Source organism: Mauremys mutica, chromosome 3 (genome assembly GCF_020497125.1).
Source record: "Mauremys mutica isolate MM-2020 ecotype Southern chromosome 3, ASM2049712v1, whole genome shotgun sequence".
Lineage (NCBI taxonomy): Eukaryota > Metazoa > Chordata > Testudines > Geoemydidae > Mauremys > Mauremys mutica.
Genome location: NC_059074.1, coordinates 208,904,546 through 208,931,425, shown reverse-complemented (window position 1 = coordinate 208,931,425; position 26,880 = coordinate 208,904,546). Strand labels below are relative to the sequence as shown.

Below are 26,880 nucleotides of genomic sequence, written 5' to 3'. Positions count from 1 at the left end.
GGTATTCAATAGAGGCCACGGAATGAAGTTTCCCTACCTGCCTGACCTAATAGGTTGCCACTAGGAAAACAGGCACGAGAGCAGGTCCTCTCTCCAGAACCATCTAGGTGCTCAAAGGAAAGATGAGCACTGATGTTCAGGACAAAGCTAGAGTAACAAAGGGGAGCAGAGGACTGCAGTCTGTCTGATCTTGTCCACTGCCTTTGGAAACGTCACTCCCCCCAGGTGCAAGGTCCTGCTGCCCTTTGGTGCACTGAAGGTCTCTGGCTGAGTGCTAAGGGAACAAGGCCTCATATCCTTATCCAAATCAACCTGGAGAAAAGCCAGGGTGTCTACTGAAGAGCCGTGGCTAAGGCTGATCTCTTTCATCCCCCATCACGCCCTACAGCTAAGGGCCCTGCTCACCACATAAAGGTCCAAGAAAAAAGTCACAAGAAAAGAAAATACTTGCACAGCTGTAAAAAAAAATATCTACATTAAAGCAACAACTTAACACATGAGGTAAACATGAAAGGTCATCAAACTTATAGTAACAGTAGGCCCAATCCAACCCAGCCCAGATATAACCTTACCTGCTAAGCCGCCTGCTGAGAGCTGCCCTGGGGTGGGGACTGAGTGGTAAACGAGGAAGCAGGCCAGCATACTTAACTGAGATTCTTCCGTAGGCTGCCCACTTAGGTAGGAGTGCAGAGAGACGTCCCCTCCGGCTGTAACATACAAGGGAGTCTGCTGAAATTCAGGGACCATTTTCTCATTTGTTGAGAGAACAGAACACAGAGGGGCACTGGAGTGGGACATTGCTCCCTGCCACATAGGTTTGTTGGTGGGATCTCCCCGCCCCCAGCACTGAGTACCAAGGCCAGGGCTTTAGCTTGTGGCAGCTCTTCATTCAAGGACTACCACTATGCCATTCTTCAAAGCTAACCCCCACTTCGCTCTGCTGGGCTCACAGGACAGCTCTGCCCCTCGGAACACTAGGGAAGTCTGAGTCATCTCCTACGTTAACTCAAACTTTCCACACAAGGAAGCAGTCAAACTGAGCCCTCAAGGTATCATACAAATGCTATGTTAAAGCGTTCCAGTTGGAACACGATGCTCTCAGAAGGTGCAAACTTGGAACACCAGGTAATTACACAAAATGAAACACACACACACACAGAAGTGCAGACACATATTGCTGTTCTACACAATACACACTACACAGGGCCTCCCATGCCTCAGGTAACCATATTTTGGAGACTATTTTAAAATTCCAGTGGTGGCAGCAGCTCAGAGCACCAGCTCAGCTTTTAAGACTACCTGGTTTTGTGCAAATATTTAAGATTTAAAAAAAATAAAATAAAATAAAGAAATCAGCTAGAATTCCTTCTTTTGATTACCTGAAGGAGGCAGCATTCACTCTTACAAACTGGCCAATCGGCAGATAATCAGGATTCAAACATGAGAAATCTGTTCTTTATTCCCCCCCACTCCCACATACACACCCCTCCACTAACGAAGTTAAAAAACCAGCTGATGGGCAAGATACCAAAGCAGCCTGATACCCAGAAGCTGTACAGCAGGGTGCCAGGTCTCTCCCAGTGCAAAGTCACAGACTCTCAAAATGTGGCACTAGACTCATGCTGCTCTCTTTACCTTGTAGCCACTGGTCCAAAGTATTATCAATAGTGCACTTCATCACAGGCAGAAATTCAGAGTTCATGAAGAGCCCTCTGTTAGGATTTCTCCTCACCCTCTCCTGGTGGCTTCTGGAGCTAAAAAATTCTAATACCAGCTTTATCTGCCATAGTTCAAAGGTCTCAGACATTTCTTTTCTCTCTAATATCCTCACGGCCTGACAGGAGAGAAAACACAAAGATATACTGTGAACTCGATCAGTACTAGAAAAGAAATGTCCCCTTCATAACTGCAAAATAACTGAACTTCCCTCCCTCGGTGCATCAATCGAAAAAAACTAGATTACCCTCTCCTGATCTTTATCACCTCGTTAGGTTATTTTTCAATTGTTATCTTGAAATCTTTGCTCTGTCACCACAGGTTTACTGACAGATTTCTATTTTCCATTTCTGGTATCCATGATACGTATGAAAGGAGTAAGACCAACATGATACCCTTCTGCAGAGTTAGTGCTATTAAGGATTAAAAACAAAAAATGAACCCTGTTCACTCTACCTGATCTATTGCTATGTATGCAGGCAGCATCTCCGGATTCTCTCGAGTAACACACTCATAAAGAATAGATGAGAAGAGATCCAATATTTCCTGTTTCTGATAAAAGACAGGCCTTTTACAGAGTGCACACTGTACATATAATTTATTACAAGTTCTCTTACATTGCTCACGTTGGCTTCTGTTATGGTTAATCCCCCACATTATCCGCTGTAATTCATTTATGTAAAGATTTGTGTCCCTGTGTATTTATTCATTAAAAGAATGCAAAATGTAGTAACATTTTTCTCCCTCCCGTAGTATTTTCGAAGGCTAGTCTCTGATTTCATTCTGCACAAAGAGAAGATATAGTCTTCATTCACAAGACAACTTCAGTGGCTGCCCTAAAGAATAGCAGTAACCTGCTTTAGCTCAGTATTCATTAGCTATACCTTGTACAAACCATAGGGAATTCAGGGTGTATAATTGTGAGATTAACTAGTGGCAGAAGGTTATACTGAAAAGCTTTTTAAGTGCAGGTACCATAGTTCTATTTTCTGTTTCTATTTTTGTGCATTCTTTTTTATGAAATGCCATTTTGTTCTATATAGCAAATACCTCCAAGGAGCAAGGCTTTTCAGAATTATTTTTCTTGCATTACTGATTTAGCTCTGCTGCCTGCAACTTAACATTCATTTTCTGCATTTTATTTATGAAAACAAGAAAAGAAACCATTCTTCTGAGCAATATCCCACATATAGGCAATGTGTACCTGACCCATGTTCACAGCTGGTTTGCAGAAATAGTCAGCAAATGAAAGTAGTGCCGGATCAGAAGTGAAAGCAGAAATAGTTTCTGGCTAAAAAGAGGTAAAAATGCACACTTTAGATTAGGAATCTTTTGCTTTCATTGCATAGGTCAAACAATAATTTATACCCTCCCCTCCTTCCCTACTGTGATTCTCCAGAGTTCAGTGCAGGTCATTGTAATTGACATGATTGATTTAATGGGCAAAATCAAAGTCTCGTAACCTTTTCATCTGACCACTGCAGAAAGTGATGCCATGTATTGATTTAGAAAGCAAAGAGGCAGGGCTGGTGGTGTGGGTGCTCAGCCTGGCCCAGTGCTCTGTGGCAGCTGCTGGGCTAATTTTCCTACAGCCATGAATTCATGCCATTTGTAAGAGCGATTTCAGCACTCCTGCAAAGTACTAGATTGGCAGCACTGTGCCACTTGAAATTCTGAGTGAAAGCAGCACAGGCAGTGGCTGTACACATTTCTCAGCTGCATCCTGACGTGGCTCGCTCCATCCATCCCTGCTCTTTAAAGGCCACTTCTAGAGGTGGAATTCCCCACTGACGTGCCAGTTCACGCTCTGGGCTCTGACGACGGCAGTTTTGTGATGGGCTCCTGGCCAGAGGGAATTGGACTGAACCTACTAATTCATTTCCCACAGGCCAAGTAGCTGTCAGATAGCAACAGCTTTTCATCACTTCCCGGCTAGCCCATATTTGAACCTAGGAAGGCGGCAGGCCCAATATCTCAACCACTCTGCCCTATTACAGTTCTCTCAAAGCTCCAGCACCGTTCAGGTGAGAACTTTGCGAGCAGAGCTGCCGGTAACCATAGCGGTCACCTTACTGCTTTGTGCTCGCTAGCAGAACAGTTAGATGACGCTACCTTGAACGCCCGAGTTTCAGAGTTCCTGTGAGTGACCGCCTGTGCTAACAAACTGCGCCAGCCCATTGGGTCCTCTTTGTACGAGAGCTGCCCAGCTCTCAGTTTGACATACAGGATGCCATCTTTAGAAAGGATCGACCTGAAAAAACAACAACATTTACAGTTTTGAACTTATTTAAATCTCTTTCCATCCAGCTGTGGTACTGACTCATGACATGGCAAACAGATATACGAATAACTAGCAACCTAGTCACTTGTCTGGGCTCATGTCCCCATCCAGGGATTTGCTTCCTTGTTATTTAGCTCCTGTATATCCACAGGCCTGGGGAGATCTCCATTTCTCTGACATCCAACCACAGGAAGGCAATCTGGCGGTGGAGGGGCGCAGCAGTGGGAGAGCAAGGAGGAGTGAGGTTTTCCAGCATTACTGATCTATACAATATTATGAATTCCCTCTGAAGAAGTCAACACAGCCATCTCTACCCTTAATGGGTGGTTCAGCCCCCAAGCATCACCCCCTAAAAATGGCACCAGAGGGTTCCATTCACACTGTGCCTCACTCAACAAAGAGTAGTGCCAGGTGTCAGTGCTTTGCTCCATTTTCCCTAGAGAACGGGCTCTTTCCTCTTACAGCAAGAGATGGCAAAGCCAACAACCTGCTGTTCAGGAGCAACCCTACAAGTTAGGGTGAGCACCACATACGTGAAAACAGCTCAGAGCTTCGCTACTGCAAAGCAATTGAGTTTGTTCAGAAAAGTCATTTACCTTATTTAGTTTTATATAAAAGGGCGCCTTATCCATATGCTCTGGGATCCTTTACCCATAACTGTAAAATACCCTGTCAAAAACACCACATCACACCATCATGCTGCAGTAACCCACAACCAGGGAGCCAGGCAAATAAAGCTAAAACCACTGTCCCCTCCAGCGCCACCAAGTCACCAGCCTCACAATCCTCCCCCATTTTAAAATAGCGAGGGCGTGGAGGAGGGCCGCTCTGCAGCATGCCCTGAATGCCAGCAGCTTGGGGCCACTGTGGACCCAAGGGGATTGCTAATTCCAAAGCTGGGAGCTCCCAGAGGGCACGTCCCGTTGGCAGCCCCACGTTACCTGTGGCATTATGGCATGGGAAAGAGGGACCCTCAGGTAGACAGCTCCAAAGCCACTAGGGGAGTTACAGGTCAAAACCATAACCTTCACCCCCACCCCAAAACCCAAAAGGCAGCCAGTGGAGATTGCACAGCACACTGGCTGAATATGCTAACGGTGAGATTCCCCCTTTTTACACATGGGCCTTTGCATTCTAACCAATCTGTGGGTGATTTTATGTGTAGCTCCACACAGGGTGTGTTGCTGTATCCAGCCTAATCTTGACTGTGTCATTTACATTAAATGAAATAGCAAAATTACTAGTGAAGCATTCAAGTGGCTCTTTTCCCGCCACTCTAGCTTGCATATGTCATTTCCAGACTTTACAATTCCAGGCTGCTATCTATAATGCTAGGAATAATTTTACCTGTGAATCCTATATTCAGATATAATGAGGAGTCCAGGGGGTGAGGGATCGTTTTCCAGGATAGGTTGATGATGCGCTGGAGAGGTTTTAGCTGGGGGCTGTACGTGATGGCCAGTGCTGTTCTGTTATTTTCCTTGTTGGGCCTGTCCTGTAGTAGTCCAGAAGTCACCTACTGTAGGACAGGCCCAAGAAGGAAAATAACAGAACAGCACTGGCCATCACGTACAGCCCCCAGCTAAAACCTCTCCAGTACATCATCAACCTATCCTGGAAAATGATCCCTCACTCTCACAGACCTTGGGAAGCAGGCCAGTCCCAGGAAAATGATCCCTCATCATCAACCTAGCCTAACCTATCCTACAACCTATCCTGGAAAATGATCCCACATCATCAACCCACGGGAGGCAGGCCAGTCCTCGCTTACAGACAGCCCCCCAACCTGAAGCAAATACTCACCAGCAACTACACATCACACCACAAAAACACTAACCCTGGAACCAAACCCCGTAACAACCTATGTTGCTTACTCTGTCCCCATATCTACTCTAGCGACACCAACAGAGGACCCAGCCGCACCAGCCACATCATCAAGGGCTCATTCACCTGCACATCTACTAATGTGATCTATGCCATCGCGTGCCAGCAATGCCCCTCTGCCATGTACATTGGCCAAACTGGACAGTCTCTATGTAAAAGAATAAATGCAACACAAGGTAGACATCAGGAAAGGTAACATACAAAGGCTAGTAGGAGAACACTTCAATCTCCCTGGACACTCAACAACAGGTTTAAAAGTAGCCATCCTTCAACAAAAAAACTTCAAAAACAGACTTCAAAGAGAAACTGCAGAGCTACAATTCATTTGCAAATTTAATACCATTAATTTGGGCTTGAATAAGGACTGGGAGTGGCTGGCTCACTACAAAAGCAATTTTCCCTCTCTTGTTATTGACACCTCCTCATGGACTATTGGTAGTGGACCACATCCACCCTGATTGAATTGACCTTGTTAACACTGGTTCTCCACTTGTAAGGTAACTCCCTTCTCTTCATGTGCCAGTATATTTATGCCTGCATCTGTAATTTTCACTCCATGCATCTGAAGAAGTGGGGTTTTTACCCACAAAAGTTTATGCCCAAATATATCGGTGCCACCGGACTCCTCATTGTTTTTGTGGATACAGACTAGCACAGCTACCCCTCTGATATTCAGATATGATTACTGTCCTTTAACATTTCAATACATCCACTGGACAATTGTAATCTGCATTAATTAGTACTGTGCACATTTCAGAAAAATATCATCTCTGGCACATTATAAGAGTTAGCGAGCCACTCTATCAGCAGCGTGCAGTTTTCAAGGACAGAGGCAATGAGAAATCTCATCAATTACACACAAAACCCAAAACCTCCCCATATTAAAAGTAGTTTCTAGCTGAGGTCCCCTGCTCATTTTCCCTTCTCTTTTTAAAAAAAAAATATGAAAAACCCACAAAACAAGTAAAAACTGACTCTCCAGAGGAAGAGTGAAACTGCCTGCACACAAAGGGGCTGTCAAATGCACAAAAGTGGACAAACTGAAACTGAAGAATTTCTTTCCTTTCTTTCAGCTACTGTACATTTTAGGGGTTACTTCTAACTATAGGAGGTAGAAAATTTCACAAGTTTACTCAAATGTTAAGGGACATTAACAAACATTGTCAATCTAGGTAAGTAGCATCATGAATACTTACTTCAGCTGGTGTGTCCCCTTGCTTAAATCTATTAGCAGTTCCCAGTATCGTGGGCCTTTCACTCTGATCTGCCAATATAAAGGTTTTAATTGATTAGTGAGGAGCATATCACTTACATGGCAGTAACAGGGATTGCAAGACAAAAGGGAGCTACAAAAATCAATTTCGACCCCCTTAGAAGGGCAGATACTCCCCCTCAGCACCATCTGCTGTGTGTCACTGGAGACTCCAAGAGGACAGAAACTGGCTGTGTTCCCTGCAGAGGATGCCCCTGGCATGGGGGAATCCCCGGTGGGTGTAGAGGTGACAGGGACCAGAGGCAGGATCAGGGGTAGGAGGGGACATAACTAAGTGGACTGCACTATGGCTATCCCACAGGTAGCAAATGGTCTCTGGGGGCCATTGTCAGTGGGCATGGGCTAGAGCTAATCCCAGGCTGCTCTAACATGCACTGGAGCCAGGGCAAGGAATCAGAGCACTAACCAGGTCCCCAGTGGCCACCCTCCTTTCTGCTCACTGAGTGAATCTTCACTGCACCACAGGATCTGGGCCAAAATGCACATTACTCAACGGGAGCCCTGATTTACCTGCTTAAGTAAGTGAAGCTCCGGGAGGAGGGTTGGCGCCATCAGTTCCTCTGTGGTTTCTTCATACCATTGCGTGCCCTGTAAACACCAACATCATTCAGGCGTTAGTAAAAACAGCTTCAGTGCACAGTGACAGAAAGCACGCCAGTCTCTCGGTTGCACCTCTGTTCAGCCTGGCTGCACTGCAAGTATCTTGTATTTTCTATATCCGTTTTCCTGGTGAAACGGTGGCTTAATATTACCATTTATGTCACAAAGTGAGAGAGACGAGGTAGGGGAGGGAACATCTTTTATTGGACCAACTTCTGTGGTGAAAGACAAGCTTTCAAGCTCCACCAAGCGCTGCTTCAGGTCTGTCACAAAATGTATACGGGGAAACAGAGGATGGCAGCACGGCTGAGTCAACATGCATAGCACCGTTGTCATGAGAAGGGGACATTTTTCAACCTGAACACCCACCTTTTAAAATGCGCTACATGGCCTGTACGGCGATCTTCCACAGCAACAACAGGAGGCGCTTTCGCATGTCTGGTCAGATCACTAAGGTCTCTGCTGTTCTCTTCTCCTAAAGGCTGGCAAGGCCTGTCCTTATCCCACAGGCTATTCCATGCCTAGGGCCCTACCAAATTCATGTCCATTTTGGTCAATTTCATGGTCAAAGGATTTTTAAAATTGTAAATTTCATGATTTCAGATGTTTAAATCTGAAATTGCACAGTGTTGTTGCTGTAGGGTCCTGACCCAAAAGAGGGTTGGGGGGAGTCGCATGGTTATTGTAGGGGTGTCATGGTACGGCCACCCTTACTTCTGTGCGGCTGCTGGTGGTGGCGGTGCTGCCTTCAGAGCTGAGCTGCTGGAGAGTGGTGGCTGCTGGCCGAGAGCCCAGCTCTAAAGGCAGCGCTGCCGCCAGCAGTATCACAGAAGTCAGGATGGCCTGGTATGGTTTTTCTGCGCTGCTGCCTGCAGATCTGGGTGGCCAGAGAGTGGCGGTTGCTGGCCACTCTCCAACAGCCCAGCTCTGAAGGCAGCACCCCTGTCAGCAGCAGCATGTAAGTAAGGGTGGCACCACTGCAACCCTCCTAACATAACCTTGCAACTCCCCTGTCTCCCCTTTTTGGATCAGGACCCTCTGTTTGGGAAACACTGATCTCCCCCAGGAAATCTGTACAGTATATGGTAAAAGCACACAAAAGACCAAATTTCATGGGGAAAGACCAGTTTCACGGTCTGTAACGTGTTTTTCACGGCCATGAATTTGTGAGAGCCCTAACCATGCCACATCATACATCAGCTGAAGTTGTTTGATCCTGAATGTATCTTTCTACAACAATCCATTGTGGAGGATGGGCACTCAGCTCAAGAAGTGCCTAATGAGTATAGCCAGGGGAATGCTGAGTATCCCATTTTAAAAGCATTGGGGAGATTTTTAAACCAACTTCCACTGACTTTGTGCCTTTGAAAATCTCCACTGTATTTATACAGATAACTGTTACCCCAGATCAGTCAATTCTGTAGGACTTCGCTGTGCATTTCACTTGTTCCTGGTTCTACCTTCAAGGTGCCACTCAAAGCACTAGAAACAAAAGATATGGGTTGGGAGGAGTGCCTAGACAATCTGGTTTGACTCCACTAGAGCACTGAAAACAAAACCAGGATTGCAGGCCACAACACTGAGATATGTATACACCCTGTACACGAAGTTTTAAATTAACTTCAAGCTTCACAGCCCCATGCCCCCCTCCTCCTCCCGGATAAATTACCTTATAGGTAACCTCTAGTAGCGTGTAACAAGGAGTGTTTGTGTCCACATCAACAGGCACCAGGAGCCTTGGTTCTGCTGCCAGCACATACAGGTGCCGTAGGGCCTGCAGGTGATACCTGTTTATGGGAAATAATGAATTCAGCACAATGGTGTTGCTAAAGAGCGGTCTCCGAACACCTGTGTGTGCTGGCAAGCTACGCAAAGGGTAAGGGACATACAGAAGCTCTTGTAGACTACAGTAAAACTTGCAGCAGTACGTACATATATACATTTACTGATTTTATAAAGACAGACGGTTTCCCTAATAAGACAACATTTATTCACTTTTAAATACATTTTTTTAAAATTCCATAGAGAGATTTCTTAGGTGAGCTTTCATTATAGAGCAAGCTGTTATAGCCAAGTTGTATTGCCCAGGATGCAGTTTGTTAAAGAAATACAGGCAGAGTCGTAACAGCATCTCTTCACTGATCTGATCATCCACTGTCATCCTGTCCTTTACTTATTGCTCCATTTCTCTCAAATATTTGAAAGCTTGTGTCAGTTGTTTCAGCTCTAATCTCACTGTAGCCAAAAAGCTTTCAGAGCCTCACCCCTGGATCATTTTTTGGGGAAGTAGAACCTATTTTATGTTAAGAACATATATACAATAACTAGCCCATACCTGTTGTCAGAACTGTGAATGGGGAAATGAGGATACAGAGCACAAAGAAGAGCAGCAATTGAAGAATCTGACGTGCTCAGGGAGTATCTGCAGAGAAACATCACCTATTATCTTTCAGCACTGGCAAACAACACAACTCTCGCATCCATTTCCAGTGTGTTCCCATGAGCCAGAAAATGGGAACTGTGGTAGCACAGTGCACATATGTAGTGAACTTCTATAAATATAAATGTTAGCATAGTAGGCCAAATGCTATATATGGATATAAAATGACATATATATTCATATATTTTAACTCCACTCAAAAAAAGCAGACGGATTTTGCTCAATGTAGAAGCTAAAAGACACCACTGCATCTGTTCATATTAGGAATGTTATCTATGCAACCGTTAAAGAGAAATATTTTTAAAATGAAAATTTAAGTCCTGCTCAAATTGAGAGCCTAGAGAGAGCTTCCAACTTGCCACTGGTGAAGTGGATTTTTTTCTTTAAGACCTGGACAAGGTCAAAGTCACTTTGGTGCTACTATTCACCTTGTCCCATGTAAAACTAGGAACACATTTAAAATGGGCAAAAAGAAATATTCATGCAGCAAACTTCCTGAGAACTTCACTGTCGTAGAATATTATTGAAGTAATTAGTTTATCAAGATTCCAAAAAAGTCTAGACAGATGTGTATATGGCTGGCAATAACATTTGCATTTACACAAGTTACAGCAGGTTAAAATGTGACAGAATTCCTGATGAGACTAGCTGCAGTGCGAGAGTCTGACCATGCCATCTGCACACTAGATTTCTTCTGGGGCAGATTTAATCTATGTACAAGTGAAACACCAATTATCCACTATACGTTGATACAAAACGAGCAGCGACTGTGGCCATTTGATTGCTGTAAAACGAAGAAGGTGTTCATACCGTCAAAAAGCCTAGGCCGGAGGCAGTGTCACTGTCTAGATCACAGCTCAAAGGGAGTTCACTGTTGCATTCGGACACTTGCCCGCTTAGCATTACTGGCCGATTGGGCCTTTCATGCTGTCTGGTGGCAGCACCAAGCAATAAAGGGAGACTCTTCCTTGGCGGACAGGAACCTGCACCTGGGAGCTCACTGAGCATGGGCAAGTGAGAAGACCATGCAATAGACAAGCCTATGCTTTAGTCCCACTCAGCCTTACCCCAGAGCCCTGGCAGCTGCAGTGGTGGCAAACCAAGCTTGAGGAACCAACAGAGGCAGAGGAGGAGAAGCTTTGTGTGGCTCAAGCAGGGAAGAGAGTTAAGGAGTGAAAACTGGATCCCAGGTAAGACAATCAGTTTGGTGGATGGGAACAGAAAGATGAGGGAAAAGAGGAAGCTAAAAAAAGGAAAACTAGAGATAAAAATGAACTTGAGACACTGAAGAAATAAACAAGAAAAGGAACAGGACAGGGACCACTGAAGGCAGCATTTCCTGTTCATCCACAATACTACACTTCACAGGACAGAAAGGGAGACTGCAGAGAAGGGACGGGGCAGCTTTCAGCAAAGGGAAGTGGAAGGCAAGATTCCACCGGCTGGAGGTAGCCACGTGGTGGGCTATAAAGTAGCACTGTAGCCCTGGCAGACCTCGCCAGGCATTCTGCAAGACGTGTGCACACCAACACTTTAAAGCCTCGTTTTTAAACCAAACACTTCTGTTGTGTTAGTCACTCAAAGCTGCGTCACAGGTAGGTTTGTAATTTACAGTTTCTATCTACAAAAAAACCCTTACTTTTTAGTTTTCCCTTAATCAGGAATCAAACCATTAGCACCCGCAATCATTTCTATTGTTTGTGTCATCAGCTTTTCACTTATAAGGGCTGTCAGATTCCTGAGGGACGTACACTTCTGGAGTTCTAGTGAGCATGTGTTATCGAAAAGAAGAGATCTAAGTAACTCGGATAACAAAGTATAGAAAGCAGTAAGAGAAAATCCACCAGAAGCTGTGCTGCTCTTCTCTAAACAGTCAGCATTCTTCTAGAGATCCTTGAGAACCACGAGATAATTTGTAATATAAAACAGGAAAAAAAGGCAGCTTTGGAAATAACAGGTTACCTTCCTCCTCCCAAAAAGAGAAGTCCAAGAGCCATGTGATGAGCCAGATGGAACCCATAGTTCATTTCTCCACCTGTCTTCTTATGCATGAAACGACAGAGCTGGAGGACCTTCAGGTTTCCAGAGCCTGCCATCACCATTGCAAGAGACAGCAGCACGACACTCAAACAAGTTTCAAGGTTATAGTGACCTGTCTTGAAGTATATGGCGGGGAGAGAAGAGGCATTATTACACTTCTACACTCTTCCTTGTGCTTCTCATCAGACATAATGTACAACTCACAAAAGAAAATTGCAGATTCTTATCAAAGAGGCCTCATTAGGAACCTCATTCTTACAACCTTACTAACATACTAGAAAACTCACACTTTAGTGGCCACCAACACATCAGCATATGGAGGTACATCAGCTTCCCACCTGACACTCCCCATTAGTTTACATTCTTCTACCCAGCCCACAAAGAAGGGACCATTTTCTTCATGACTATTTGGTCTATTTCCCAGTGTTAGAAAAATCAGACAATACTGTTGTAGGGAAAAATACAAAGGGTCACTAGCATCATTAATGATTCTGGGTTATTGAACTGACAGGTCGGTAGATATAGTCAGTAATATGGGAACTAAAAGTGACATTTTGTTTGCATTGAAGCTCCACTGAGTTTAATCAAAGTGCATTACAGACCAGGGGTTCCTTTTTGTTGAGAGAATCTAAAAGAACTTACTATTGAAGCTGTAGGTGCTGACAAACATTTCATGAAATCTTTTGCAAATTTAAACTGTAAAGAAGAACAAAGAGAAATACATGCTAAATACAGATATAGAGGACACAGTTGTTATCTTCAACAAATCTTAGAAAACCACCCAGACTCTTACCAAGCAGTTAAATGCAGCTAGGTTTTCTGAACCAGCAAATCGAAAACCCAGTGACAAGCAGGCACCAGCAATGATGTAGACGTGAGCTTGCCTAAAAAAACAACAAACGGGAAACAGCTGATTGTTCAGTGACATTCCTCAGATCTAAAATCTATTTTTGTACAATGTCTCCCAGTGATTCTGTCAGCACTTTGTCATCACATTACTTACGCCAGTGTCTCCAAATTCAGATCTTCTGATGAAGGCAATTCTGTTGCATGAAGGGATATACTGTTCTCTCTTATAATCTATAAAAAGCATGGCAGATAAATATCTTGACATATCTGTTCATTCTTGAACCTTCCCAGGTTTCTAGGATTTCACAAGTGATACAAGATATGAAGTTTGTTTTATAGGATTATGCACTAAGCTTTTCCTCTACTACTACTACATTATAGTGCTTCAACTTTGACCCAGAAAGGCCAATATTTTTTAGTGAAACATCCTAATCTTCTAGTTCAGTTTGGAATGACAGTGAATCCTGCAAATCGCTAGTGTGTCAAAAGCATGCTATTATCACGTAAACAATCTAATCCATTAGGAAGCGGAGTACCTGACCGATTCAGAGCCTTTTATCTGTTTGATCAAGATGGTTTCAAGTTATTGTGGTAAGGGCTATGTTTGATCCCTGGTCTCAAGAAAGGTTTGGTACCTCTTTTTACAAACACACGGTAAGGAAATGTGTTTAGTCAAAGCAGGATTTTAAACTGAGCATCCCTTTATCTGCCTTTTTTTTATCTAAAAGGGACACTGAGGTAAAGTTGTTGGGTTTGAGGTTGGTTTTTTTTGGTAAATGCTTGTTTGCATTACTAACACTACGTTAAGATTGGGATCACATCATACTAGGCTTATCCATACATAGTAATTACAATCTAATCTTACCACATTTTTATTGGCCAGTCAGATTTATTTTTTAAAATCCTTTACAGTAATTCTGTACATTCTGAGCTACTGGGTAATTACAAATTACTGATGAATAGCTAATGATTTTAGCCTCTGATTAAAGCTGTCAAAACCACTGCTGACTGGTTGAATGGACACAAAGTATTATTATTGATCGCTCCCCAGCTTGGGGCTTGCTTGTGCCATTTGGGCAAAGCCCTTTCTTGCAGCAGGCAGAGCTTGGGAGACTTGTCAATGGAAAAAGGCAATTTTGGGGGGGGGGGGAGGGGGAAGGGGTTAAGTTAATACCACAAGTAGTCTGTCAAAGGTTTGTATCTTGTGACGATCACACTTTAAACATGTCTCATTCACACTTTTTGGCCAAATGGTAGCTCGAGATCATGAAGACAGAGATAATTAAGATTATTTAATTCATTAGTTGAGGGGTGCCCCAAGTAACCTAGGTCTCAGTCGTTCGCTTCAGGTGAGGTTCACAGGAGGTGTGTGTGTAGGGTAGAAGGGAACTGGGGGAAGAAGCTGTGGAAAGAGGTATGGGAGCACAGCAGAATGGGGCAGAAGAGAAGGGATGAAGGTTGCCAGTAGACTGTAAGGACAGTGGAAAAGGAGTGTCAGGGAGCAGTGGAGCATGAAACATTCCATGCCTCTTGGAGACCTTAAAAGGCTTGTTGGGGTCCCTCTGTAAAACTTTATTAGGCTTGTCAGGATCCACCACAAAATACTCCCCAACCAAGCATTCATGGGTTCATCTGTGGTCAGCACGAGCTTCCTGCTTTGTCTACTCCCACATTCCGACTATTTTTAAAAACTATGGAAATTCCAAAAGAAAAAAAACTTTAAGGTGATGCCAATGTTGAGTGTGAACATCAGTATAAATCGTTCCAAGAACATGGCTGTTAGCCCTGCTCCGCTTCTAGCTTCTCCCCCAATCCCCTGCACCTCTCATATTTTTAAATACCACACGTTCAAAGAAGGGAGGCTGGACATGTAAGGGGGAAGTCTGGCTCTTGTTTTTCATACTGTCAAGTGTCCAGGTTTTTTGAAGTACCCTTAAGTCATAAATATGCACTCTCGACATGAACTTCACTTTAATGAAGTTTTATCTGATGATATTCTACACATTAAGATGTGTATAAAAGTGTATCTATATCCATAAAAAGGTAATAATTGGAGATATACCAATGTCCTAGAACCGGAAGGGACCTTGAAAGGTCATCGAGTCCAGCCCCCTGCCCTCACTAGCAGGACCAATTTTTGCCCCAGATCCCTAAGTGGCCCCCCTCAAGGATTGAACTCACAACCCTGGGTTTAGCATATACACACACACACACATATTTCAGTTTTAGCTGTATACAGTAGAACCTCAGAGTTTACAAACACCAGAGTTACGAACTGACCAATTAACCACACACCTCATTTGGAACCGGAAGTACACAATCAGGCAGCAGCAGAGACCATAAAAAGGCAAATATACAGTGCAGTATTAAACATAAACTACTTAAAAATAAAAGGAAATCGGCATTTTTCTTCAGCATAGTAAAGTTTGAAAGCTGTATTAAGTCAATGTTCAGATGTACACACTATGGTGTTCATAACTGAGGTTCTTCTGTACCAAAAACAAGAACTCTTACACCTCAAGAAAACATTACTGCTTACTGGACATATAAGATTTTGTGAAGAGGGAAACAAATAGACATCAAAACTCTAACTTTTGTTTTCCAGGGAGATGTTAATTAGAGTGGCAAACACATTTAGCATAGGGACTTACTTGTGGTACGTTACTATCAACCCACTTTGAATTGGGCAAAATGTCATCCCACAAAATCAGGCATCGAGCAAGCGTCTAAAAAGTCAAAATGGGATAGAGGAAAAAATAAGCATAGTATTAGTAAATAGCATCAGCAATGGTCTTTTTAACCCACTAAATACATCGGGGTGACAGGACAGAAAAATCACAGTGTTGCATAGAGGCCTCTTACCTCCTCTTCTTTTAATCAGCAGATAAGCTCTTTTCTTGAGCAGGCTGAGAAAATTCAAATTCCATTTGGATACACAGGGACAGTGGTATATACTATTTCAATATACCAGTTAGCATATCTTTCACATGTAAATTTAGCTGAAATTGCATTGCAAATATGAAGTAGATGCCAATGTCTTACAAATCATATACTGGTTTTTAAAATCAACTGAATTAATCTGGGAAAAGTACAGAAGTTTGCTTAACAGTTTCCATTTTATTTAAAGCTATACAGAAAATATAACACTTGAATAAATTCCCTTACTAAAAACAAAAGTCACATGATGTGGAAGTTGCAAACAAAATGATTGTCTGGAAGTAGTCAGATTTGTTTCGGGGTGTAAGACTGGCCTATCCATAACAGATTATCATCACCCAAGATATTCGAGACCGAGATGTTTCTCAGTACAGGGTCGCATATAGATTTTCAAAGTGCATTTCAATACCATTACAATAAATGTCAAAATGAAACAAAATATAATCCTACCCTCAACAAAAGAAATTCTGGTTTTACAAAGTCCAGCAAATACATTGTGTCCGGAGCTCGAAGCCAGTCAGCAATGGACCTATTTAAGCACAATAAGGTAAGTTAAGTTTGTGTTACGTAATATACTTCAGCAACGTACAGAACTTACTGAGCCACATATTGAGTCAATAATTAACTACTTCATTAATGCTATCATTAGTTGACAGGAGAAGCATGTCTAGTAGTTAAGGCACAAGAGATCTACTTTCAACTCCCCCAACCAGTCGAAGGCAACACGGCCAGCATGTTAACATAAAATGGGGATGCTACTTGCAAAAGGGTGCTGAGAGATACGTGTTAGTGTTTATATGCTCTGAGATTGCTGAGTGAAGAGGCCACAGAAGTGCAAAGTGTTATAAAAAAAAATTGGTATCAGAGAAGATGGGGAAATGGATTCTTCTTCTAAAATAATTAGCCCTGAAGAACATAAGGGCATGGATGAGATGATCACAGATGGTAGGTTTATTTGAAATAAAATGAAGAAGACCCAAGGTAAAGTTAAAATTATGCAGAAGTTTAAAAGCTGATTACAAGTTATAACAAACATTAAAGCCATGCCAAAGTCAATACCTGTTATTAGTCTTTAAGTAGATCATAGCTAATGCCAGAGTTGCCCCTGGACAAGTAACATCCACATTTATGGTATCTCCTTCCTGTCAAGATATAACATGTACTTTCAGTCCTGTTCACGACAAAGTTCTGTTTTACTAGTTATAAAAATTCAGAATTCACTTTGTGCATTTGAATGCAAACCCACGGTAATGTATAAGAGATCCCCCATGCTACCGCTATTTCTGCTTAAATTAGCAGAAGTTCTCTAATGTAACAACTACCTTTATCTGATAACTCGGAGACTTGTGTTTCTCTCGGTGCATTCCTGCTTGGAAACGCTTGTGACCTCCAACCATGTACTGATAAAGCTGCTCAGGGACATTGAGGTCAGACATGCCTATCAAGTTACTGCCATGCTGAGAAAAGAGGAACAAACGAAAGATGAATCAGTCCCTTCATACATGACTACTAATGAAAAAAAATGAATTAATTCTGAAGCAATTGGAAGAGAAGGGTGAAAAAATTCACGAATACAGCAGTCTAGCTTCACACAAAAAATGATTCGTCCTTGCCTCAAATATTAACAAACAGATAAACAGACAATGTTAACTATTCATCTAATTGTGGGCCCTGACAATCTGTATCACCACTGCATATAGACAAATTTAGTTTGTTTGCAAATTGTCTCAGATTTCTACTAACAATTCTTAGCTGCAGACACAGTAGTTTGAGAGATCCAAAATGTGAACTGTGTGGTTAGTTATTATTGGACACAAAGGTCGTGTGGGTCTTGCGTAGAGGAGTACAATAGAATTAGGATTTCAATTCAAACACATTTACAAGTTCAATGTTTGCTGTTGAGGAATATTCTCTAATATTTATTTTCAATTAATTAGAATCATAGACTTTAAGGTCAGAAGGGACCATTATGATCATCTAGTCTGATCTCCTGCACAACACAGGCCACAGAATCTCACCCACCCACTCCTGTATCAAACCTATGTCTGAGCCATTGAAGTCCTCAAATCATGGTTTAAAAACTTCAAAGTGCAGAGAATCTTCCACCAAGTGACTAGTGCCCCACACTGCAGAGGAAGGCAAAAAAAACCCAGGGCCTCTGCCAATCTGCCCTGGAGGAAAATTCCTTCCCGACCTCAAATATGGCAATCAGCTAAACCCTGAGCATGGGGGCAAGACTCTCAACATTCTGACGATAAACCCATTGCCTAAAATATCTGCATAAAGTGAACACTAAGGGGGCGGGAGCACAGCCAAGCCTCATTTCATTTTCTTTTTTATTTGATCAAATATTTGTGAGGTATTGGCCCAACAATTACCCAGTGAATTTGAATGGTGTCAGACTCTTTCATCAATTACACTGATAACGTTATTCTATTTCTTTTACCTTTGCTTCATAGCTTGGCGATTAAATCAGTTTTACCATTTTATTTCTACTACCTGCAGTTTTACAACAGGAGGAAGACTGAACTTACCCCCAAGCAGACCATGCCTAATGCTAGACCAGCTGCTAGAGAATAGGATTCTCTGTCAGTGCAGTATTCCATTTCAGGACCTGGGGGACGTCCTTTGTAAAAAAGGAAACAGCACCAAATTAACCTTCTGCAATTCTAACCAAACTAACCATTCTGGGATATAACATTTCTAGTAAAGCGATAGCAAAATTCAGACCTGTATATTTTACTCAAGAATATCAGGAAAATTCTATCAATGGAATTAGAGGCAATAACTTCTTAACCTCTTGGATTGTCTACAGCCAGCTGAAAGGACTCTCCAAATGCAGCACATATGTTAAATAACATGGAGGAGATCTGAGTTTATATGCAAAGTACAGTACAGAAGCACACATTGGCAAGGTCTGGACCTAACCACACGTGGGAAGCACATTTCAAAGATGTGCTCTCAGAAAAGATTGTGCATATTTCTCTACTCCGGTTTGTGAAGTGTTAAGACACCTCACACCCCAAGGTGGCTCACAACTCTAATAAGCCAATATTTTATATATATCGTAGTAGCACATTCTGCATAAAATAACACCCCTTCACAACAGAAAATGTGTTTGAATCAACTGATGGATACTGAGGGTATTAAATAGCCAGAGATAGAGAGTATGTCTACACTACAGGATTATTCCGATTTTACATAAACTGGTTTTGTAAAACAGATTGTATACAGTCGAGTGCACGCGGCCACACTAAGCACATTAATTCGGCGGTGTGCGTCCATGTACTGAGGCTAGTGTCGATTTCCGGAGCGTTGCACTGTGGGTAGCTATCCCGTAGCTATCCCATAGTTCCCGCAGTCTCCCCTGCCCATTGGAATTCTGGGTTGAGATCCCAATGCAAAAACAGTGTCGCGGGTGATTCTGGGTAAATGTCATCACTCAATCCTTCCTCCATGAAATCAACGGCAGACAATCATTTCGCGCCCTTTTTCCCTGGATTGCCCTGGCAGATGCCATAGCATGGCAACCATGGAGCCCGTTTTGCCTTGTCACTGTCACCGTATGTGTACTGGATGCTGCTGACAGACGCAGTACTGCAGTGCTACACAGCAGCATTCATTTGCCTTTGCAAGGTAGCAGAGACGGTTACCATCCCTATTGCACCGTCTGCCATTTTAAATTGGCGATGAGATGACGGTTATCAGTCATTTTGTACCGTCTGCTGCTGTCATGGGTGCTCCTGGCTGGCCTCGCTGAGGTCGGCTGGGGGCGCATGGACAAAAATGGGACTGACTCCCCAGGTCATTCCTTTCTTTATGTTTTGTCTAAAAATAGAGTCAGTCCTGCCTAGAATATGGGGCAAGTGTACTAGAGAACCAGAGAGCACAGCCACTCTGTGTCAGAGCCCCAGGGATCCTGCAGAAATGATGAGCTGCATGCCATTCTAGGGGGTGCCCCTGCAACAACCCCACCCGTTGCTTCCCTCCTCCCCCAACCTTCCTGGGCGACCGTGGCAGTGTCCCCCCATTTGTGTGATGAAGTAATAAAGAATGCAGGAATAAGAAACACTGACTTTTTAGTGAGATAAAATGAGCGGGAGGAAGCCTCCAGCTGCTATGATAGTCCAGGCAGGACATTAAAAGGGGGGAGGGGGGGGAGAGGAGCGCAGCCTCCCGCTGCTATGATAGTCCAGGCAGTACAGAATCTTTTCTTTAGACATGAAAGGGGGGGGGGGGCTGATGGAGCTCAGCCTCCAGTTGCTACGATGAGGACGGTTACCAGCCGTTCTGTACCATCTGCCGGGAATGACCGGGAGTCATTCCCATTTTTACCCAGGCGCCCCCGGCCGACCTCACCGAGGCCAGCCAGGAGCACTCACGGGCTGACGATGAAGACGGATATCAGTCATATTGCACCATCTGCCACCAGGAAGGAGATGCTGGTGTTCAGCGCTGCAGCACCCCGTCTACCAGCAGCATGCAGTAGACATAGGGTGACATTGAAAAAAGGCGAGAAACGATTTTTTTCCCTTTTCTTTCGGGGGGGAGGGGGAAGGGTGTAAATTGACAACATACATCCTGAAACACCCGGGAAAATGTTTTTGACCCTTCAGGCACTTGGAGCCCAGCCAAGAACGCAAATGCTTTTCGGAGACTGCGGGGACTGTGGGAAAGCTGGAGTCCTCAGTTCCCCCTCCCTCCCTCCCTGAGCGTCCATTTGATTCTTTGGCTTTCCGTTACGCTTGTCACGCAGCACTGTGCTGAGTCCCTGCTGTGGACTCTATCATAGCCTGGAGATTTTTTCAAATGCTTTGTCATTTCGTCTTCTGTAACGGAGCTCAGATAGAATAGATTTGTCTCCCCATACAGCGATCAGATCCAGTATCTCCCGTACGGTCCATGCTGGAGCTTTTTTTGGATTTGGGACTGCATCGCCACCCGTGCTGATCAGAGCTTCATGCTGGGCAAACAGGAAATGAAATTCAAAAGTTCGCAGGGCTTTTCCTGTCTACCTGGCCAGTGCATGCGAGTTCAGATTGCTTTCCAGAGCAGTCACAATGGTGCACTGTGGGATACCGCCCGGAGGCCAATACCCTCGATTTGCAGCCACACTAACCCTAATCCGACATGGCAATACCGATTTCAGTGCTACTCCCCTCATCGGGGAGGAGTACAGAAATCGGTTTAAAGAGCCCTTTATATCGATATAAAGGGCTTCGTTGTGTGGACGGGTGCAAGGTTAAATCGGTTTAACGCTCCTAAATTCGGTTTAAACGCGTAGTGTAGACCAGGTCATAGTTTGAAGATGAAAGTGTTGTTCTTAAAAGTACCCATTTCTAGATTTGAAATAAACCTGTGTTGTCTCTTTTAAACTATATATACACATGTAACATTGTTTAAAGCTTACCTGTAAAACAAAAAGCAGAACCACTTATGCACAGAAACGGAAAGAAAGTGACATTCAACACAGAAATCTAATAATTTACCATTAAAAAAAGAGTGAGCTTCCCACAAAGTCTGCTGCCATAAAAGGCCTCAAATGATGCATTGGGGGCTATAAGAAACACCAGAAAAAGCAATTGCTACATGATCACTAACCAGAGGGCCTCCAATGAGCCAGCACAAACAGCTCTTGTGGGAACTAAATTTTTTTTTCAAAACATAAGATTAAATGATTACTGCACAAACTGGCAAGCAAGGAGACATGCACCACACGTTTCTGTGTTTAACTCCAAATGGATTTGTACTTGAAAGATCATCTTTAAGCTTGAATGAGACATTTTATAATGTGTTTCACCATCTACTACTACTAATAGATTAATAATGGTGGAATTCACCAAATATATTTAATAAATAATTTTTTCTGCTATTCAATCGCCCCAATAGTAAGTTACTTTGAAAGAGACAATGACAATGTTACAATTGAATACAGTACAGAACAGACAGCTTACAGCTGTTTTGTTTCTTTAAACTGCAAGGGCCATGGCTTGGGAGCGGAGCATGGGTGCATAGGTATTTTTCATGTGAACTAGTTGGGTGTCACAGGTAAATTTTTCAAGTCATGCAAATATCATGTAAACATACACAGGCCCCACACAACCTCCAATTGTAGTGGTTTACCTATTTCAGCCAGCAGAACCTCTGCCGTGTGCCTGTGAGCTGTTCCTTGATATACCAGGCCTATTCCTATCACAGCCGCCACCTGTACGTTATGAGGGACATCCAGCTCCGTTGAAGTTGGTGGTAAGAGAGCAGGTATGTGGATGCTAAGGAGCCGAGTAATAGCCATATCCATGGTGCCTAGCTTGGCAGCAGAAACACCAAGCAGCAGCCCAATACTTGTCATCTCATGGCCCTGAAATGGGGAACAAAGACAGTGATCAAAGAGCATTGAGAACCTTAAACATAAGTGCATTTATCTCAGCTGAAATCAAAGTCTTAAGGTCACACACTTGCAGTAATATATGAAGGTGCAAGGAGAAGATAATTTCTATGTAGCTTTGATGAGCTGTGGTTATACAGTGAAACCGCGCTATAACGCACCCCGCGATAATGCGAATTCGGATATAACACAATCATAAGGTGGCTCCATCTGCCCCAAGCAAAAAAAGAAAAAAAGCGGCCGGAGGGGAAAAAAAAAAAAAAAAAAGAAATGTGCCTTCCCCACTGCCACCGCTTCCCCTTTTGGTGAGAAGAGCCGTTCTCCTCCCCAGCTGCTCCTCGCTCTTCCTCTGCCCTTTGCATGTCTCCCCTGCTCTCCCCAAGTGTTTTCCTCTCTCACTGCATGGCTGAGAGCCCCCGCTGCTGGAGCAGGCTGACTGCTGGGAGGGATGCTACAGCAACAGTGGCACGAACTCTGCTCTGAGTATCAGCAACTCCTCAGTGTCAAACGCTGCAATCAGCTCTCTGGGTGGAGGGGAGTCGGCTGAGCGACTATGCACAGATCTCTCGAGAGCCACTCCAGCCCCAGTCTGCCAGGTCCCAAAACTCTGGTTTTCAAAGTCCAAACCCAGCTATTATCAGGCTGGTTCTGGCTCATTTAATAGGTTGATTAGCTTGTGCTGTCACTAATTATTGCTACACCCAGTTACCGTTATGGGCAGTTCACAAATGCAAGTCGTTTTCTGCCCAAGAGAAAATGACCTGCTTGAAACAGTAAATTTTTGTAACCCCGCTATAACGTGACCCCGCATTTATCGCGATTGAATTTTTTGGACCCCAATTATCACGCTATAGCGGGGTTTCACTGTACTCACTCTTCTGGGTTGCCTCTCACTGACAGCTAAATGAGTAAACTTCTTTTCTGAGTTTACAATCACATTACAGATTGAAATCTCCTTCAATATGTCAAAGTAACATTCTTTCGTAAATCAAATATTAAACATTGTTAGAGTGAGATTTTTGGCTCCAACTTCTATCACGGCATTGTTTTTAAAATAAAAATCCTAGGTTCCCAGGTTAGCTGACTGGATATTTATAATACAAATCAGAGCAGCCCTACGCTGGAAAACATATTACTCTAAAGCAGTGGTTTTCGACCTGGGGTCTGCAGGCTATGTCTAAGATTTCCAAAGGGGTCCGTACCTCCACTCAAAATTATTAAAGTGTTCACAAATGAAAACCACTGCTCTAAAGGTTTCTGACAAAGAACCAACCCTTCCATTTATTATCATCATTATTATTTTGATCTAGGTTAGTCTAATCACATTTTTATTAGTTTTTTAATCTAAGGCTGGATTTAAGGAGTACATTTGATTCTCTACCTTTTAATGCATTTCTTGGATCCGACAAAGTGGGTATTCACCCACGAAAGCTCATGCTCCAAAACATCTGTTAGTCTATAAGGTGCCACAGGATTCTTTGCTGCTTTTACAGATCCAGACTAACACGGCTACCCCTCTGATACTTGATACCTTTTAATAGTTACTCAAGAAAACATTGGGCACTTAGCCATCAGACATGCTCTTGGTGAGTTGCATAAAAGCGAAGCATAAAACCACAATGTGTCATTCTGAAGGCTTTCTGAAATAAAAATAATAAAAATAATCTTAACAGGCACTAATTTTATGGGTTTCAGAGGGGTAGCCATGTTAGTCTGTATCAGCAAAAACAACAAGGAGTCCTTGTGGCACCTTAGAGACTAACACATACATTTGTTAGTCTCTAAGGTGCTACAAAGACTCCTCGCTGCTTTTCCTAATTTTTGTGGTCTTAAATCCAAGAGGAACGTTATTCTGTACCTAACAATGCAAAAGCAAAGATCAGCAACGGGATCTACTCCTTTAGGAATGGCCAGAACCAGTTCAAGACAATCCCATGTCGTACCCATCTGATCATCTAGGCCAGGGGTAGGCAACCTATGGCACACGTGCCAAAGGCGGCATGTGAGCTGATTTTCAGTGGCACTCACACTGCCCGGGTCCTGGCCACTGGTCCGGGGGGGCTCTGCATTTTAATTTAATTTTAAATGAAACTTCTTAAACATTTTTAAAACCTTATCTACTTTACATACAACAATAGTTTAGTTATATATTATAGACTTATAGAAAGAGACCTTCTAAAAACGTTAAAATGTATGACTGGCACGCGAAACCTTAAATAAGAGTGAATAAATGAAGACTCGGCACAGCACTTCTGAAAGGCTGCCGACCCCTGGTCTAGGCAATGCAGAAGAATCCATCAATCAACAGCATTTAATGCTGCCCATAACTGTACCCCATGAGGCAGCATAGGCTTCCACTAGTCATTAAGCCAATCATTATGACTAAACAGCTCTCTCTGTACTATGCCCACCTTGAAAGAAGATTAAAGTAGATACCAAACATTGTTGTTTCACTGTTCCTACAGCTGTCTCACTGTCACCTAAGCCAAAGAGAAAAAGCTAGGCCCCTTTCCATGGCTAGACAGTACAGCCAGGATGTTCCAAGTGCACAAAGAAATATGTATATCCCATACAGTGAACTGAAATTGGACCTATTTGTTCCTATACAGAGAACAGAGGCAGCTTTTGTCATTTGTATTTCAGGACAAAACTGTTGGAACTAGGCTGGGGAAAAGCAAGCTCTTAAAGTATATGGCTGACAAGAGTTTCCTCATACAAAGGAAGCCTGTGGAGACAACCCAGTGCTCCAGATAATTCATTATTAAAATGATGTGCATTTATCACAGGAGATAAAGGGATAACAGTTCTGAACAGTGGTGAAGGTCTGAGACAGCCCAACAACTGTGCCAGCAATTAGCAGGATGAGTGACGAAAGCACTGGCCATTCCCTCACACTAAGAAACTCAAATATTTTAAAAGAAAACAAACAAACCAAGAAAGTCACTTCCCCCTCTTGCTTTTGAATGCAGGTCTCACCTTGGTCAAGTAGTCATGTATGTTGAGTGTGGCAAGCTTTGTGAGGTGTCCGTTCAGACCCAGTGCCATGAGGAAGCCTGCATATTCATTGGCTAGTTCTGCATTTTTGGGTTTGTTATAGACAATCCAAGCTGAGTCTATCTGGGAAGCAGGTGCTATCTTCAGTCCAGCAGCCACTCCATTGTGAAAACTGGCCCAGCATGCCATATTTGGAGGGACATCAATGTTCCCACTATTAAGGTCCACAGTAGTGTTTCTAGGCGGAGCACGGCCTGCCCAGAAGAGAATCATTAAAAAAATGTACAATGACGAAAGTTAGCTCACATTTAAAATGGCTTTGTTTAGCAGTCTTCATCCGCTGCCAGAGAAAAAAAATTGATGCTAAGCGATGTGTCACCAATTAATTTATATCAGAAATTGCTCTCAAATTGAGCACCTCACATTTAAGAGTTACTGTACCTGAAAAACTGTGATAGCAACACAGTAAAAAATGCTCATTGTGAAGACAAGGCTATTGCATGTCAACAGATTTGTTAGGTGACAGCAGCATGGTAGAGCAGACAGAGCAATGAACTGGGAGTCAGAGTGCCTAAGATCTAATCCTGGCTTTGACACTGCCCTGCTCTGTGACACTGGGCAAGTCATTTCACTTCTTGTTCTCTCCTAGTTCTCGCAATATGCCTGTCAATGCATAATGGCATCTCTATGCTTCCGTTCCCCATCAGTAATAGGGGGATTAATGATATTTACCTTCCTTTGCAAAGCACTTTGAGATCTAAGGATGAAAAGTGCTATAAAAGCTAAGTATTGTGACAGTTTCATCCTTGACAGAAAATATCACAACTGTCAGTCATTTAGGAATCATAAAAACATAATTGTAGCCAGAGAATAAGTGATCAACTAAAAAACCTAGGCTTCATCTAGAAGAAACTAGTCAGCCTGGGAACACTACCTTTCCTACTCAAAACAATAAAATCTGCTTCTGTAAAAGTATTTACTGTACCAAACTTCCAAAAAAGCATAGTATCCTTTTGGTAAGTGTGCATGTACACACAGATCTCACTGTTATTTTATTTCAATTAAATTAAAAGGTCCTTCATGATATAGAGGCAAGAAAACTAAAGACAGCTGTTACCTCTGAGACTTGCAAAAAATGTGATCACAACACAACTAAAAGTTGTTATAAGCCCAATATTTCAATCTGGAAAAGAAATCTGAACATTCAGTGGGAATGAGTGAATATTGTCAGTGGCTGGATCTAATGTATAAAGAGCTAGAAGAACTAAACCTCAGTTAGAACAATTTTTTAAAAAGATCAGTCACAAAATTCTGCAGGTACAATGCCTGCATCATTAATGATAATGCAGAGTTAAAAATATCTGATTATTTGCAGATAGATACTTAACGTTCGCTCTTCCCTGTCTTTTTTCCATAATGCTGATTAGAAGGTGCAAAAATTCCTCAAATTCAATTAGATATTAAACCAAAAGTTTAGAGTT

General features: G+C 43.0%; 1 protein-coding gene across 3 annotated transcripts in view; it reads right to left on the bottom strand.

Annotated features, from left to right (window-relative positions):
• Positions 1 to 26,880, bottom strand: part of ANAPC1 (anaphase promoting complex subunit 1) — a 75,568-nt gene that overhangs the window by 2,214 nt on the left and 46,474 nt on the right. For all 3 annotated transcript variants that reach the window (XM_045010639.1, XM_045010641.1, XM_045010640.1), the window contains 20 exons: positions 25,382 to 25,653; positions 22,144 to 22,378; positions 18,555 to 18,646; positions 17,343 to 17,477; positions 17,080 to 17,162; positions 16,471 to 16,549; positions 15,735 to 15,809; positions 13,238 to 13,314; positions 13,028 to 13,118; positions 12,877 to 12,930; positions 12,157 to 12,350; positions 10,090 to 10,176; positions 9,424 to 9,541; positions 7,665 to 7,742; positions 7,078 to 7,145; positions 3,829 to 3,967; positions 2,921 to 3,007; positions 2,173 to 2,268; positions 1,636 to 1,834; positions 573 to 707 (listed from right to left, as the gene is read on the bottom strand). In XM_045010639.1, the coding sequence (XP_044866574.1) occupies positions 573 to 707; positions 1,636 to 1,834; positions 2,173 to 2,268; positions 2,921 to 3,007; positions 3,829 to 3,967; positions 7,078 to 7,145; positions 7,665 to 7,742; positions 9,424 to 9,541; positions 10,090 to 10,176; positions 12,157 to 12,350; positions 12,877 to 12,930; positions 13,028 to 13,118; positions 13,238 to 13,314; positions 15,735 to 15,809; positions 16,471 to 16,549; positions 17,080 to 17,162; positions 17,343 to 17,477; positions 18,555 to 18,646; positions 22,144 to 22,378; positions 25,382 to 25,653 (2,394 nt within the window). The remainder of the gene's footprint in view (positions 1 to 572; positions 708 to 1,635; positions 1,835 to 2,172; positions 2,269 to 2,920; positions 3,008 to 3,828; positions 3,968 to 7,077; positions 7,146 to 7,664; positions 7,743 to 9,423; positions 9,542 to 10,089; positions 10,177 to 12,156; positions 12,351 to 12,876; positions 12,931 to 13,027; positions 13,119 to 13,237; positions 13,315 to 15,734; positions 15,810 to 16,470; positions 16,550 to 17,079; positions 17,163 to 17,342; positions 17,478 to 18,554; positions 18,647 to 22,143; positions 22,379 to 25,381; positions 25,654 to 26,880) is intronic.